Source organism: Petromyzon marinus, chromosome 35 (genome assembly GCF_048934315.1).
Source record: "Petromyzon marinus isolate PM22_M1 ecotype Great Lakes invasive population chromosome 35, UKy_Petmar_22M1.pri1.0, whole genome shotgun sequence".
NCBI classification, from domain to species: domain Eukaryota; kingdom Metazoa; phylum Chordata; class Hyperoartia; order Petromyzontiformes; family Petromyzontidae; genus Petromyzon; species Petromyzon marinus.
The window spans coordinates 972,791-987,285 of NC_133701.1; the positions used below are offsets into that span (position 1 = coordinate 972,791).

The window sequence follows — 14,495 nt, forward strand, 5'->3', positions numbered from 1 at the left end:
GAATCCGAAACAAAATATTTGCAGCATGGGATAGCCCCGACAGGATGACAACAGATATACGTTATCACGTGGCCCGGCATCTCGCCGTTTAAATTATAGTCTTTGCCATCTTCAGTCTCTTGGCCATGCTTGGGTTTCGGAACTTGTTTGTTCATTTGGAAGAGCGAGAGAGAGGGACACGGGCGTTGGTGGTGGCGTCTCGGCATGGCTGGGTAAAGTGACCGCATGTGGCTATGGATGTTGACCTGATTTCAGGCACAGACCCAGAAGGGGGGTGCAGTCTCATAAACCGCCTTCCTTTTTGAAGATGCGTCAATGACGCCTTCTCGTCCACGAGATTCAAATGTCGGCGCACATCGCGATTTTTCCCTCCTCCCTTGGTGATTCAATCACCTGTCCCGATTCAGTCGAAGAGATGTGGAGCACGCAGCATCCTCTAGTGGCTCTATTGAGGTCACACGATCCCATTATGTTACACACACGATCTAAAAATAAATAAAAGATTCTCCCGCCCAGAATGTTACGCGCGTATCATGAGCGTGATAATTTATTTTACTCTGCCAATGGCTGCATCGTTGCAGGCCGCGTGCTCTTCTCAAAGATCCTACGGCGCGTTTGATGAAGATCGGCGGCACGATTTGTGTGTTGATTTACGGGCAGTTTCTGCTGGAAATCTGTGGTAAAATGTCACCATTAATTGAAATTCATGTAAATTTTATAGCTGCACAATATTTGTGAGAACTGCATTATTGTGCAGCTTACATTTTTAAAATACCTACTACCTTGGGATTTGGAATACCAGTTCATAACATTGCATTTTAGTTTAAGTGAATGTTATATAATTAAATGTGATTATTTTTTTTGTAAAGGTGTACAATGTGGTTGTTTAAATCCGTGTGATTATATATAGCCTATTTTGCAAAATAATTTTAACTTGCTGTGATCTGTGCATGGTCGCTCATGCAACAGCACTATTCATGTGTGGTTCGTGTACAAAGCAAGGCAACGATGCTTTATTGAAAGTTGCAAACAAGTGAAAGTAGGTCAACTCTTTATACAAACTCGGTCATGCATTTGTTCAATTGTATCATGTGGGAGCACCGGCTGGGACGGTAATATTCATTTCCCCAAGGGCACTTCCCGCAGCGTGCCTGCACCTCGCCCATCTAGCCCAGTAACCACGCAGCTGACCTCTCTCGATGCGCGTTCGCTTCCATGATTGCTAAAGGTGCTTACAGAGAATGTGGCATTTATTTTGCTGTCGCCACGCCAACTTTTAGGTCATTTAATTGTGGTGACTGTTTATTGTATTGGGGTTTTAAATATAACTGGCAATGACCCAGATATATTTGTAAGACAAATCGGTATTCTTCATTGTTTTAAATATTTTTTTCTGCTGCCTGATTTGAAGGGCGATTGCCCAAAACGTCAGCTCACGCATCTATCGATTGAGGTCGTGTATATGGCAAATGCAATTAGGATTCTTAAAGTTTGGTTTTGTTTTCATAGCACATTCCTGGGCATCCATTTGTGCTCAATGAGAATTTTTAGTGATGGCGTTCTTCATCTCCGCACCCTCTTTGTGTCAAACTGCAAAAAAAAGTCGGCTTAAAATTACTGCTTTTGGAACATTCATTTTATCTTCTGGAATTAAACATTCATCGTTCTCTGGATTATAAGATGCTTCCGATAGGAAGACACACCTCAAACCTGTGCCCAGTGTCAATGAAGCGATACAAATCTCGTCGTCACACAATCCCCCAACGTGTGCTTTAAGTTACAGTGTACAACAAAAAGTGCGTCTTATAATCCGAAGGCTACGGTCAGGAAGAGCAGGCTAATAAGGATGTGGCCACGCACTGAGAGCTGCTGTCGTGTCGCAGGCTGTGTGTCTCTGCTCCGCCAGGAGGAGGACTACATCCTCACCTTCCCCAGCGGATACGGTCGGTACGTTGTGACGTCGAGGCTCTCGGGTACCGCGTGGCCACCCTGGGGCGTGACGTGGATGTCGAGTCCCCACGTGGCACAAGTTGTAATGTCCGTGTGAAAGCCCATCGGTCATAATCGTTATCAAACCTGTGTTACATGGCTTGTGTTTCACTTTGCTTGTATTTATCTTGAGCCCAGCTTTCCGACCTGCTGTAATTTCCTAGAGCATTGATTGTTGTAATTAGTCATCAGCAAATCTGAGATTTAGTCTTGTATACAGCACGTGCTCTTGCGTAGCGCCACAAACCATGTCCTTGTTCATGCAGGCACACAAAGCTATGTCGGTGGGCCATTCACAACCTCTGGACCACTCGGGTATCTCTATCACGTGCTAGTAAAGCGACCGCATTTCTGGGAGGCTAAACCGGTACGCATTGCGAGCTTGCAGCCCATTCCATCCGTCATGCCCGCCCACTCAAGCACTAGCCCCGCCCACTCAATCACTAGCCCCGCCCACGCAGTGAGCCGCGGTCTCGCACAATGGCCCCACCGACTCCTTAGTAGCCCTGCCTGCTGCTCCGGGTAGCCCTGCCCCTGCCCGTATCGCGTGTCGCGCATCGGACCGAAAAGACCCAAATCCCAAATCCTAACCGATGCTTTGGGACTCCTCGTGAGAACAGGACTTTGTCAAGGCGAGGCTGCTCCGGCCAAAGCAGGATTCTTGGTTGCGTTACTTAAGTGGCGACCGATTTCTGGGAGGCTCAACCGTGTTGTGTGCGTGGGGGCGCGTCCCCAGATCCATCCTGACGGTGCCGTGGGTGGAGCTTGGGGGCGAGTGCTCCGTGCGCTGTGCGCGCTCGGGATTCCACGCCAGCGTCACCTTCCACACGAAGCCCTTCTACGGGGGCCGGCGCCACCGCGTCTCCGCCGACATCTAGTGAGTGGCACGGCGTGCCGCGGGCGGCCTCGCGTGGGGAAGGGTTCGCACGGCATGAAAAGTGGTCGTGTAGCCCCTAAGCCGTTGGCCCAAAAATTGCTTTTTAGTACCACCCAGGATGGCAAAATCTACCAAAGACATTAGAAATTAAAGAATTACACAGATTACAAATGTTTATGCTAGCAAAGGCACCGTGCTAGTTTTTTTTTAAATGGTAAAAGGGGAACTTGAACAATACTCTTTGGTTCTTTCAGTAAAGTCATGTAAGTAATACAATTTTTTTTTAAATAAAATAAAACAAAAATGAAACAACTAAATTAAATCACGACGTTTCAGAGGCAACACAAGCTTCCTTCATCAGGTATAAAAAGCACAGCAAAATTACTGTAGAGAGAGCTATTTGTGATGAGAGATTAATTATATATGGTAAGAGGAGGGGGGAGGAGCCAAGAAGGACGGACGCAGGGGGGGTGGTGACGATGGCGGGAGCCAGGATGGTAAAGCTGCTCCTACTATTGCTCCTGTACCATGGATGGGGAGGGGGGGGGACATGGAAAGGGGGAGAGGGGCGTCTAAAGTTTAACATGGTTAATAACATCTTTCCAATGATTACTCAATTTAAATTCATCTTCTCGGTTGAAGTTATGTCTGTATATCTGTATGGCTTCATGGACAAATCGTTGGTGGTATCCAGACGGCTTGCAGAGTACCTTGGTATCGGAGAAAACAATATCATGAGAACCCACAGCGTTGTAACAATGATCAGCCACGGCACAATAATTCGTCCTACCGTGTTTCAAATCTGACTTGTGCTCGCGAATGCGGTCAGATACATGTCGTTTCCCCAATGTAACAATCGCCACAAATGCAACTCAGTTTATAGACACCAGGGTACTGTAAGTCAGGGATGACATCCTTTACGGATGGGATCAGATCACGGATTTTGTGTACTGTACTGAATCGGACCTGGATCTTCTGTTTGTTTAGAATTTTGGAAATATTTTTGGTAACGCCTACTTGAACAATGTATAGTTTATCTTAGTGATGCACCGTGCTAGCTATTAGTCATTGGGGTTGTTTCATCATACTTCACCACACTTGGAATTCGGATCGGTGATGGGGAGAGAGGGGTCTTGGACAGTTTCAGATATTATGGTAGCCACGGCTGGGAATCCAATTTAGGTCACCGCAACTCCCCCCCCCCCCCCCCCCACTATATTTGGGCCATTCCGAAAATTGTGGCGTGAGTAGAGTGCAGACTGGAATCAGCCGCACATGAATATAAAATTGTGGAACAGGTCTGGTTTTATGCGAAAAGGCCCCTTTAATCTTCAATAAAGTGGCAGAATGTTCCACAAAATAGCTACAGAGATCAGGCCTCTCATCTCAGGACGTGATGCATTGCACGGCACTGTATATATAATTAAGGCTGAATGTATACATCTTGAACGAAGAGCAGATTACATTGTAATAGGTGCGCTTGAGCGTAAACTGGAAATCTAAATGAACCGTCACTTAGTGCAGGCAGCCACGCGTGGTCCACACGGAGCGGTGACGGCAGCGCTTGTCTCATTAAATACCCAAAACGCAACGCCGGGGTGACCTCCCTCCACTCCCCCCCACTCCCCCTGCCCCCGACCCCCCCCCCCCTCGTTGATGATGGAGACGTCAAAACATGTTCAGCAAAAATTGGTTCAAATTTTAATTCTCCCACTCGGGCATCAATCCCTATGGATGTAGTGCGGGGCGAACCCCCTTTGGCGCGGATCACAGTTATCAAAAGAAGCCTCTCTATGTAGCTTCGTAATGACATGATGAATTAAGGTATTGTCTTATCCTTCTGTATAATTACTTCTCGATAATGTCTCGCCCTATTTGGGTTAAATGCATTTCTATGCTTTAGTACCCTCGTACATTACATTCTAGCTATTTTAATTATGTTAATGGTCAGAACACTTAGTGTTATGTTGTTAATGGTCAGAACACTTCGTGTTATGATGTTAATGGTCAGAACACTTAGTGTTATGTTGTTAATGGTCAGAACACTTAGTGTTATGATGTTAATGGTCAGAACACTTAGAGTTATGTTGTTAATGGTCAGAACACTTAGTGTTATGATGTTAATGGTCAGAACACTTAGTGTTATGTTGTTAATGGTCAGAACACTTAGTGTTATGATGTTAATGGTCAGAACACTTAGTGTTATGATGTTAATGGTCAGAACACTTCGTGTTATGATGTTAATGGTCAGAACACTTAGTGTTATGATGTTAATGGTCAGAACACTTAGTGTTATGATGTTAATGGTCAGAACACTTAGTGTTATGATGTTAATGGTCAGAACACTTCGTGTTATGTTTCACATTTCATACTCTTTAGCCTTTGTCCAGGCCATGTTGGAACTTATTGGTAGCTTGAAAAAAACTGATACAATTATGTTTACACTCCGTTATCTAGATTTGTTCATAATCGAAGTGCTCGGGTTACACAGAGCGTTGCTATGGGGCTGTCGTACGGGCGGAGGGTACCCCCCCCCCCCCCCATGCCATGCCGTGTGCAGTTCAGTGAAGACGAATGCCTTCTGTACCTGTGTCATGACCTCGTGCTGTGTGCACGGATCGCCGTGTGTAGACGCAGCAGTGCAGGTACAAGTGCCGCGTCGATTTTGACAACGCGTCTTGGGACGACTTTCACAGGGCACGTTCTGTGTCGCAGAGCAGCACACCCCCCTCCTCGTTCCGTTCCCTCTCCCTTCGCAGTCGCTCTTACACCGCGGCTGTATACCAGCTAGCACATTCCGAAATGCTGTTCCAGCCATTATTGTTTGTGCAGGTCACGTCCTTCTCGCCTTCATGTGCTGTACCTGTCCGTAGGATCACTTGGATTATTACGGAGAGACAGTACCTTGTTACTCCAGTCGCAGTGCTTCTTAACCGATAATCCCCACTCCAAGCCAGCCTGGCAGAGTTCTAGAAAATATCGAATGAGAATTCACGCCTCAAGCTCGCCCGCAATTCTCACGGCGCCTCTGTGTTCCACACCCAGCACAAGCGGCCCTCCAACGTGAGCGCATGAGAATGCAAAAAAGTGTTTCGATTATTCATTGTCTTTTCTTGGTGTAACCTCACAAAGACACGGGTGAGATGGCAATCCAGACCGGCAGTCACTTTTTTAAATCGTTTAACATATTGCAAAGACCCCCCGAAATCAAAATCGCCAGTGAGCATATCGGTGTGATTGTATTTCCATGTCCATTTGGGGTTTGCTTGCCATCTGTGTTTGTATGCATGTGATTATTGTGCAGGGAGTGGAGGTGCAGGAGTGTCTGCTCAAGAATCAATATTCATAAATGAATGAATAGTTCCATGCCGACTGGGCGGGCTTACACGAGTGACCCACGGGCTGCTCTGGCTGAGGTGGTCGTGACGAAAACTTACAAAAACAGCCTCTGCTCTGAGACTCTACCCAGGTCATGATACCAAGTTAGGGTGCCATGGTGGTGAGATGTTAACAACCTCACCTGGTATACAGGCGGTTGTGGATTTTTCTCCGGGTCCTCCGGAGTTTCCCCTCCACATTTAGAATCAACATCACGCATTTAGAAAATTCGGCTGCAATAAATTTCCCCACGATAAGCCACTTCGTTGAGCTATCATTTGTGGCCAGATCACTTCTGAAACAGAGGTATACAGCTCAGTGGACCTTACCTGGTAAAATAAAACATAGTTTAGTTTTAGAAACATTAAAGTCCTGTGTCGTGTCACGTACTTGGTTTGAGACGCCGCTGCTCTTGTTGTGTGCAGTGAACCCAAAGAGAAGAAGCCCTTCTGCTCCATAGAAGGGGAGTGGAACGGGGTGCTGTTCACGAAAGAGACCAACGTGGTACGTACACTGGGTTCATCTGTATACATTCCACTGTCACGTGACCAAGCACGTAACTCGCGCCATCGGGCACCATAATACATAATTAATGCACGCTTTAGCACTCGGGCTTTGTTTTTTTTAACGATAAGCATATGGAAGTCTTTTACATCTAAGCTTTTATTATTATACGTGGCCTACACGTATAATGTGATGTTTATTTGCAACTGTCAGCAGGGAGAGCTATGTCACGCTCAATATTGCATGAAACTACCACGTGTAAATACGTCCATTGCTTATCGAAGAGAGTTTTACCAAGTCTCTCAAGACTCGTTTTCAGTACAATTGGCTCGGTTGTGACAAGGGTTTGCACTTAGAGAAGCCTTCATGCTGACCGAGGAGGCTCCTGCTTGTGGCTAGATGGCTGCGTGCCAATACATTGGGAGGAGCGTGATGAATGTGTTTAAGAAAACCGCATTGATCCATGGACATTTTGAGGGGCTCCGATGCCATGTGCTGGCAAATTCACATCCATATTCTTGGTTCTTTCGGTAAAGTCACGTAGAAGGGAAACAAAATAATAAAAATATAAAACAAATTCTCACGACGTTTCGACTGCAACACAAGCAATCGTCATCAGGTGTGAAACCCACAGCAAGAAAATTTGAAAAAAGTGGCGGTTTTTTAACGTTAGCACCACGGAGAGCGATTTGGCAGTTATTCAGATGGACGAGTCCATCTATGTTCGAAAAAGAGGAGGGGGGAGACGAAAATGATGGATGCGGTCTGAAAGCCACCTTAAGCATGATCAATCAATTAAGACCCGAAATGGTTGATCAAATCCTTCCAATGATTGCTAAGCCAGAATCAATCTTCTCGGTTGAAATTGCCTCTGGGTTTGTATATGTGGACAGTCTCATGAACGAATCTCTCATGGTAGCCAGATGGCTTGCAAATAACCTCTGTCTTGGAGAAGTTAATTTCATGTGAGCCTACTGAATTATAAGAGTGATCCTACCACGGCCGAGGTGTTGGTCCTACCGTGTTTCAGGTCTGCTTTGTGTTCACGAATGCGGTCTGAGACATGTCGTTTGATTTCTCCAATGTAACTACCACAGAGGCAACTTACTTTATAGACACCAGGGTACTGTATGTCCGGAATCACATATTTTACAGACGGAACCAGATCACGGATTTTATGTAATATGTTGAATCGGACCTGGATCTTGTGTTTATTCAAGATTTTGGAGATCTTTTTTGTGATCCCCGCAATGTAGGGTAAAGTGATGGTTTTGAAAGGCTCCTCAAGAGGGTCCTTCTTCATGGTTGGAGTGATAGCTTTACGGATTGTGGAGTCGGAATAACCATTAGCCTTAAGAGTTTGGTGTACGTGCTTGAGTTCACTGGCTATGTGTTCCTGGTCGGATATGCATTGGGCTCTATGGTGCAGAGTCTTGATGAGGGAATTCTTCTGGGATGGATGGTGGTGGGAATCCGGTTTCAGGTAAGCATCCGTATGGGTATCTTTCCTGTAGACAGTGTGGATCCTTGTCCATATGAACAAACTGTCAAATTGCTCTCCGTGGTGCTAACGTTAAAAATAACCGCCATTTTTTTCAAATTTTCTTGCTGTGGTTTTCACACCTGATGATGATTGCTTGTGTTGCAGTCGAAACGTCGTGATAATTGTATTGTTTTATATTTTTATTATTTTATTGTTTCCCTTCTACGTGACTTTACCGAAAGAACCAAGGAAATGAATCCCTGCAGTCACAAAAGTTTTAAATCAAAAATTCACATCCAGTTTAAAATGAGCGTTTCCCCCTTCCTACGTCCCACGTTCACCATAGAAACACTCTAAAATCATAAATAAATGGCAGCTGCTTTAACATCAATGCCGTACAAAATCATCGCAGCAAGGTAAATGTTTTCTTACTGTTATCGCTATAGTTTTCGTTATTGGTCATTTTTGTTATGGCTGCATTTCATATATTAGTGTGGCGGGTCGGTGGCGCAGCAGTTGGCACACTGCACTGTGAACCTGGAAATGAGTTCAACTCCTGCCTGTGACTAACATCAGTAGCGAGTGACATCTGAAGCGTTAATTGGCTCCTCCATCAGTAAGCCTGCACGGACCAGCATGGTGAAGAATGGTCAAACAAACCCATACAACCTGCACAGCGTGGAGAGGCTGTCATCCGGTAGTGTATTGACCAGGGCTCTAAATAATGGTAAGTTATTCACATTTGACACGGGGCCTGTGAAACTATTTATGCAATATTATTAATTTGTGTAAGCACCAATAATTTTTTTTACCACAACGGTTTTAATTATGCACGCTTATTTTAAAATAACTCCGTGTAACGCGCACAGTATTTGCTCACTCGAGAAGAGAGACCGACTTAAATTGAAAACAAATTATTTAAAAATGACGTTCCTTCCCTCTTGTTACATGAATCCTGATGCCACTGTGGTTTGCGTTGACGAGACGGCACGCACACAGGCAGTGACTCCCCTCCCCCGCTACGGCGTAACAAGCCTCCTCCCCCAGGCGCTGTCCAGATGCTGATGCTAGGTGCAGTCTTGTTCACGAAGGTGATAATGATGTCAAGTTTTTTATATGTAGCGTCGGTCATGCGAATGTGACATTGTGATGGACGTAACTCCGTCAGCCATAGCCTTTCCCCAACAGCTGTCTCCCGATATGGAATTCGAGGCCCATCCGTGATGTTTAATTATTTGGAGGAGAAAGTGCGTGTCACAAGTTGATGTTGACCACAGATACATCCGGAGGCATGCGGTGCCTCGTATTTTCATGCACCGATTTCGAGCATCATCATAGTTTTGAGACGACGAAGGAAAAATACAGCCCTTGATTCATCGACTGCTGGAAGGCGGCCCTCCATGCCTTCCGGTTATAGGGGTTGTTTCATCATACTTCACCACGCTGGTCAGTGAGAGTTGGTGAATTGGGAAGATCCAGCAGGTTCACGTATCACACGGTACTGGTGTGAGTCATGGCCAGACATTAAACTCGGGTGATCGGGTTCATAGTGCAGTGTATGCTAACCACTGCGCCTCTGCTCCTCCCACATACAGCATTTACAATCCTGTAATGTAAATGTGGTTGCAAATGTGCGTGGATCGTTTGAGATCACGTCCGTCACAAACTGGGCGAGCAAGCAGGATCCTCGCCGGGCAGCGCGCCCCGCGACAGAGCGCCCAGCGACGCGGAGTGGTTGCCGGGGTTGTTTAAGGCTACAGGGCGATGTAAATCTAAAAAAAAGTGCTCTCGTTAATTGTCCCCTGGGCCCACCCAGCCTCACGGCGGCGCGCTCTTCATGGACACGCGCAGCCTCCCGACGACCAAGAAGAAAGTGCGCAGGGTGGAGGAGCAGCAGGGGAACGAATCGCGACGGTAACGCCGCTCGCCACCGACCGGATCGCTCGCGCAGAGCCGTGCAAGGGGCGGACGCTGTGGCAATGACGTTAAGGCTTTTTAGCCGTTTCGTCTGAATAATTATTATTGGCCTTGATTAGCCTCCCGGGAAACGAGGGTGTTGAGTCACCGATTTTGCGGAGGCTCACAACAAAAAAAATATAACTCGGATATCTCTCACATTTCACCGTAACTATATTTATTTTATTTTCTCTCTCGTTGAAATGAACCTGGGTCGAGACACAGCATTGACAGAAGTCTCGGCGTGCACGAGTAGGTGGCGGCATTACAGCGATACGGGCTGTGAACAACACTATCGCGCTGAACTCGGTACAACAGCGGTAAAGCGCGCGTGGCATAGGCCCCGGTGCAAGGAGTGAAATGGGCCCATCCCTGTCCAATATCCCCCCCCCCCAGGGCAGTTGCACCGCCTCCGTACTCGATGGTTCTGCCACTGGGATTCGGCAGAATACACGGCGGCTGCACACGTGCATGGGTTGGCTCTTGGGGAAGTATTCTACAAGCGAGAACTCAAGCATAGCGGATGGAGCAAAACGCAACTTTCCAGCAATGTGAAATAACACAAACTGGAAAGTTAAAACGGAAACGATAATTAATCATTTAATTGAATCTCAGCCCTGGATCGTGTAAAATGCATGTAATCGTTGGGGGGGGGGGGGATCATTACAATCTGAGGACGTTGTTAAATCATTCATTTTTAATTGACTTTAATGGAAGATTTTTTTAAAATAAAAAAATGAAATAACAATTCACGTTATTCTGTGGTATCCCTGTTGGCATTAGGAGGCTCCATTTTGCCACCATGTAGAATCTGGCACGGCGGTTACGGATGGATCTCTATGCAGGTCAAACCCCGAAGTCTGCCTTGCGTCGTGAGCCCCTCCCACAGTCGCCCACTCCCACACTTTCAGCCTCGTCCCCAGCTTCCCTCGCCACCCCCCCCCCCCCGATTTTTCACAGCCAGATGAAGGTAGCCAGAACTGCATCATCCGCTGAGGATTAACGCCGCTATTAAAGGAGTAATTAAATTATTATTGTTAATCTTTTTTTAGCAATCTGTTTAAGGTTTTTTGCGGCGCTGGTGTGATGCCTATCGGAGATTGGAAGCCACGGCCATTACGAGTATCGAGAGCCCTTCCTACTCTTGCATCAGCTGTATCGTGGCCGCGGTCCTCGTGTATCCGGCGCTACAAGAGTCCTACGCTTGTCTCAGAATTTGCTGCTGTAGAGGCTCGCCGTAGAGACTCGTGGGAGAGGCTCACACAGTTGGATTAAAGGGGCCCTGTGGCCGATGTCCGTTGATGCCACTCAGACTTGCGGTTGCCAACTGTTCTGGTTTTCCCAGGATTGTCCTCTTGTTGAGATGGCTCATCCTGAGAAATCAAGTTTCCGAGGACATTAAAAGTCCTGGTTTGTATCAGCTGTATAAGAACGCACCACGCAGGTGATGCGTTTACATGTAGTAGTTCTAACCCTTTGCCGGGATTGAGATTCTTCCAATGATACGTTCCAATTATTCTACATTAGGAGGTGGAAACCATACTCTGACCACCCAGGATAGCAAAAGCTAAAAATAACAACGATCGAACCATTTTATCTCTAGGTCACAAATGTGTGAAAGCAAGGTCACTCTGGTAGATTTTAATGAGACATGTTTTTAAAGAAGGATAACCAGAATACAGTATTACAGAAAACCATTTTGGGCGAGAAAAAAACCCCATAACCAAATGTGATTAAACACATCCACGGAATATGAAAATAAAGGAGTGTCTATAAAACGGATGGTAAATAGGGCACTAAGCTTTCTACCCATGGTGGACGCTGCCCGCGGTGGCCACTGGGACCATTTGCCACCCCGGGTGGTGCCGCCCCACAACCGTCTCGCGTCTCGACCGAGCTGCACAGCGAGTGCACGTGTTGGCGCGGCGGGCCGCCACTGGGAGTGGAGCAGTCGGAGGGCGCCACTGCGTGCGCGTGGCACCACTGCGTGTGGGGCCCAGCTGACATGCGACGGCGTCCTCGTGGCGTTTGTGGTGCCGCCTACCAACGCACGCCGAGACTTTTTGGCAATGCCTCGTTTCTCAAACACGGCTTCATAAATAAACATTAGTGAGAGGGATGCACGTTATTATTTATAATATTTATTAAGTGTGTAAACAAGCTGCCTGCAGCAAGTTGCGAGCCTCTGCAAAGTCAATAGCTAAAGGCTGACATTTGCGGGAATTAACATTTTCTTCCTATAAGATTTCCAGGAAAAATATATTATGTGAATCATCATTGATGAATACTGCATATAATGGAAGGAGACTGACATATTTAACGAGCTAAAAACTCTGAGATAATATTATGGTTGTACAGTGCATGTGTTTTACAAAGAAAATGACTAAACAGTGATACTGGAGACAAAAAATAACCGAAGCTTGTAAAACTATTTCACATTTGCAAAAAAAAATGAATGTACCCTGGAATCAAATTTAGAGATGCGGAATAAAAACTTAACAGCTCGTTTCACGTCAAACAAAGGGGTGCAAACGTAGTGCGGCGGTAGCGCATTCGCAGATTGCTTCAGACGATTGTGGTTGAAATCCGACGGGCCACCCCGGTTAATACTGCGCAGTGTATTACTAGTACAAGACGTTAGCGCAGTGCTTGAAGATCCCCAGACGTCGCCTGGCCAGAGCAGGCCACCAAGCCAAATGGGCCAAATTTTCCAATTTCAAAAAATTACCCAGCTTACAAACAGCAGTAGTAACCGTTGCCTCCTGCTGGTAGTCTCATGCCCACTCGCAGGCCATGTGCCGAGTCACCTTGTGCCGCACAGGGACAGTTGCCGCTAGGGTTGACCTTAAAAACATTTGCGGTGAGATGCGCTTCACTTAAATCGTGCGTAAAGCGCTCGGTCGTCCCGGTGTGAAGGGCGTTCCATAAATAACAAATCGTCAGCATCATTATCATCAACCAGCTGTTCCTCTTTTTCCGCCTTGCACACCCACCTCCCCACGGGTCCTCCTTGCGCGTGCCGGCGTCTCCCCTTGCGCGGCCCGGGTAAAAACCTCGTCGCGGGCTCGTGGCCAGGCTGTGGAGGGAGGTGACGCGGAGCCTGCGGGCACACGACCTGGAAGCGGCCACGCAGGCCAAGCACCGCGTGGAGGAGCGGCAGCGAGCAGAGGCGCGCGAGCGAGCGGCGAGCGGCGCCCCCTGGGAGACGCGGGTACGGCCCCCAACCCACCGACCCCCCTCGCCCCATTACGCGCGCATGGCACGAGGACAAAGATCCCCTCTCTCCCACGTAGTCTGCACATGCTGTTGGGGCAAGTTGCTTTTAGCGAGCACCCAATGCTAACCATAGCCTGGTTTGTAGCCCCGTGCACCAACTTTCTGCGCTAAATGCTGATGGAACAAAGACAAGATCGCCCATGTAGCATACATAGACTGTTGGCGCAAGTGCTGTTGGAAACCAAACTCCGATGACTTGGTCCGCAGCCCAATGCATCAACCGCTGGGCTACTGCTCCCCATGCTCGTCAAACAAAAACAAAGATCACCTGTTGAGTCCGCATAGAATGTTGGGACATGTACTATTATCGAGCACCTAAAGTCAGCAATATCGCATGGTCAGTGCCACGCCTGGCTGCCTTTGTCTTCCCATCCGGTATTCATTTAAGAGCGAGTTGACCTATGGCATTATCCGTTCAGATATTGGCCACTGATGTTAGCAGTGGCTGAAAATTGAACTCTGGTCATTGGGTTTGTAGCACAATGTATAAAGCAGTGCATCACTTGCACAGACTCGCCTAGATACACACGCAAAAGTGGCCACAGGTCAACGCACGTACATAGACATGGTAACATACGCGTACACACATGTATATAAATTCAAGTCTAGATTTAAAGCTTTCAAGATTGCAAGGATCCATACTATTTGGTTCTATTCGGTAAAGTCACGTAAAAAACAACAAAAAATAAATATAAATAAAAATTCACAACGTTTCGGCCACAACACAAGTGGCCTTCATCAGGCGAAGGGACCATGCTGTCATGAGGACAGCGATCTGGGCTTGGCTGTTTTCACTCCAACGCTGTCCTCATGACAGTACAGTCCCTTCACCTGATAAAGGCCACTTGTGTTGTGGCCGAAACGTCGTGAATTTTTTGTTGTTGATTTTTACGTGACTTTACCGAATATAACCAAAGAGTGTATATAAATTCACGTACGCAAAAATAAAGAAACGCGTGCTTACACGTACATATGAACACACCCGCATAGAGAACAGCAAGCACGCATGTACATTTACACGCAAATTAACGC

General features: G+C 46.9%; 1 protein-coding gene across 2 annotated transcripts in view; it reads left to right on the forward strand.

Annotated features, from left to right (window-relative positions):
• LOC116948800 (oxysterol-binding protein-related protein 9-like) overlaps positions 1 to 14,495 on the forward strand; it is a 51,787-nt gene that overhangs the window by 32,184 nt on the left and 5,108 nt on the right. The window contains exons 10-14 of one of the 2 annotated variants that reach the window (XM_032965902.2): positions 1,884 to 1,947; positions 2,726 to 2,866; positions 6,670 to 6,748; positions 10,048 to 10,145; positions 13,263 to 13,398. In XM_032965902.2, the coding sequence (XP_032821793.2) occupies positions 1,884 to 1,947; positions 2,726 to 2,866; positions 6,670 to 6,748; positions 10,048 to 10,145; positions 13,263 to 13,398 (518 nt within the window). Of the gene's footprint in view, positions 1 to 1,883; positions 1,948 to 2,725; positions 2,867 to 6,669; positions 6,749 to 10,047; positions 10,146 to 10,583; positions 11,142 to 13,262; positions 13,399 to 14,495 lie in introns of those variants that run through there. The other variant, XM_076071786.1, reaches the window with a different exon arrangement.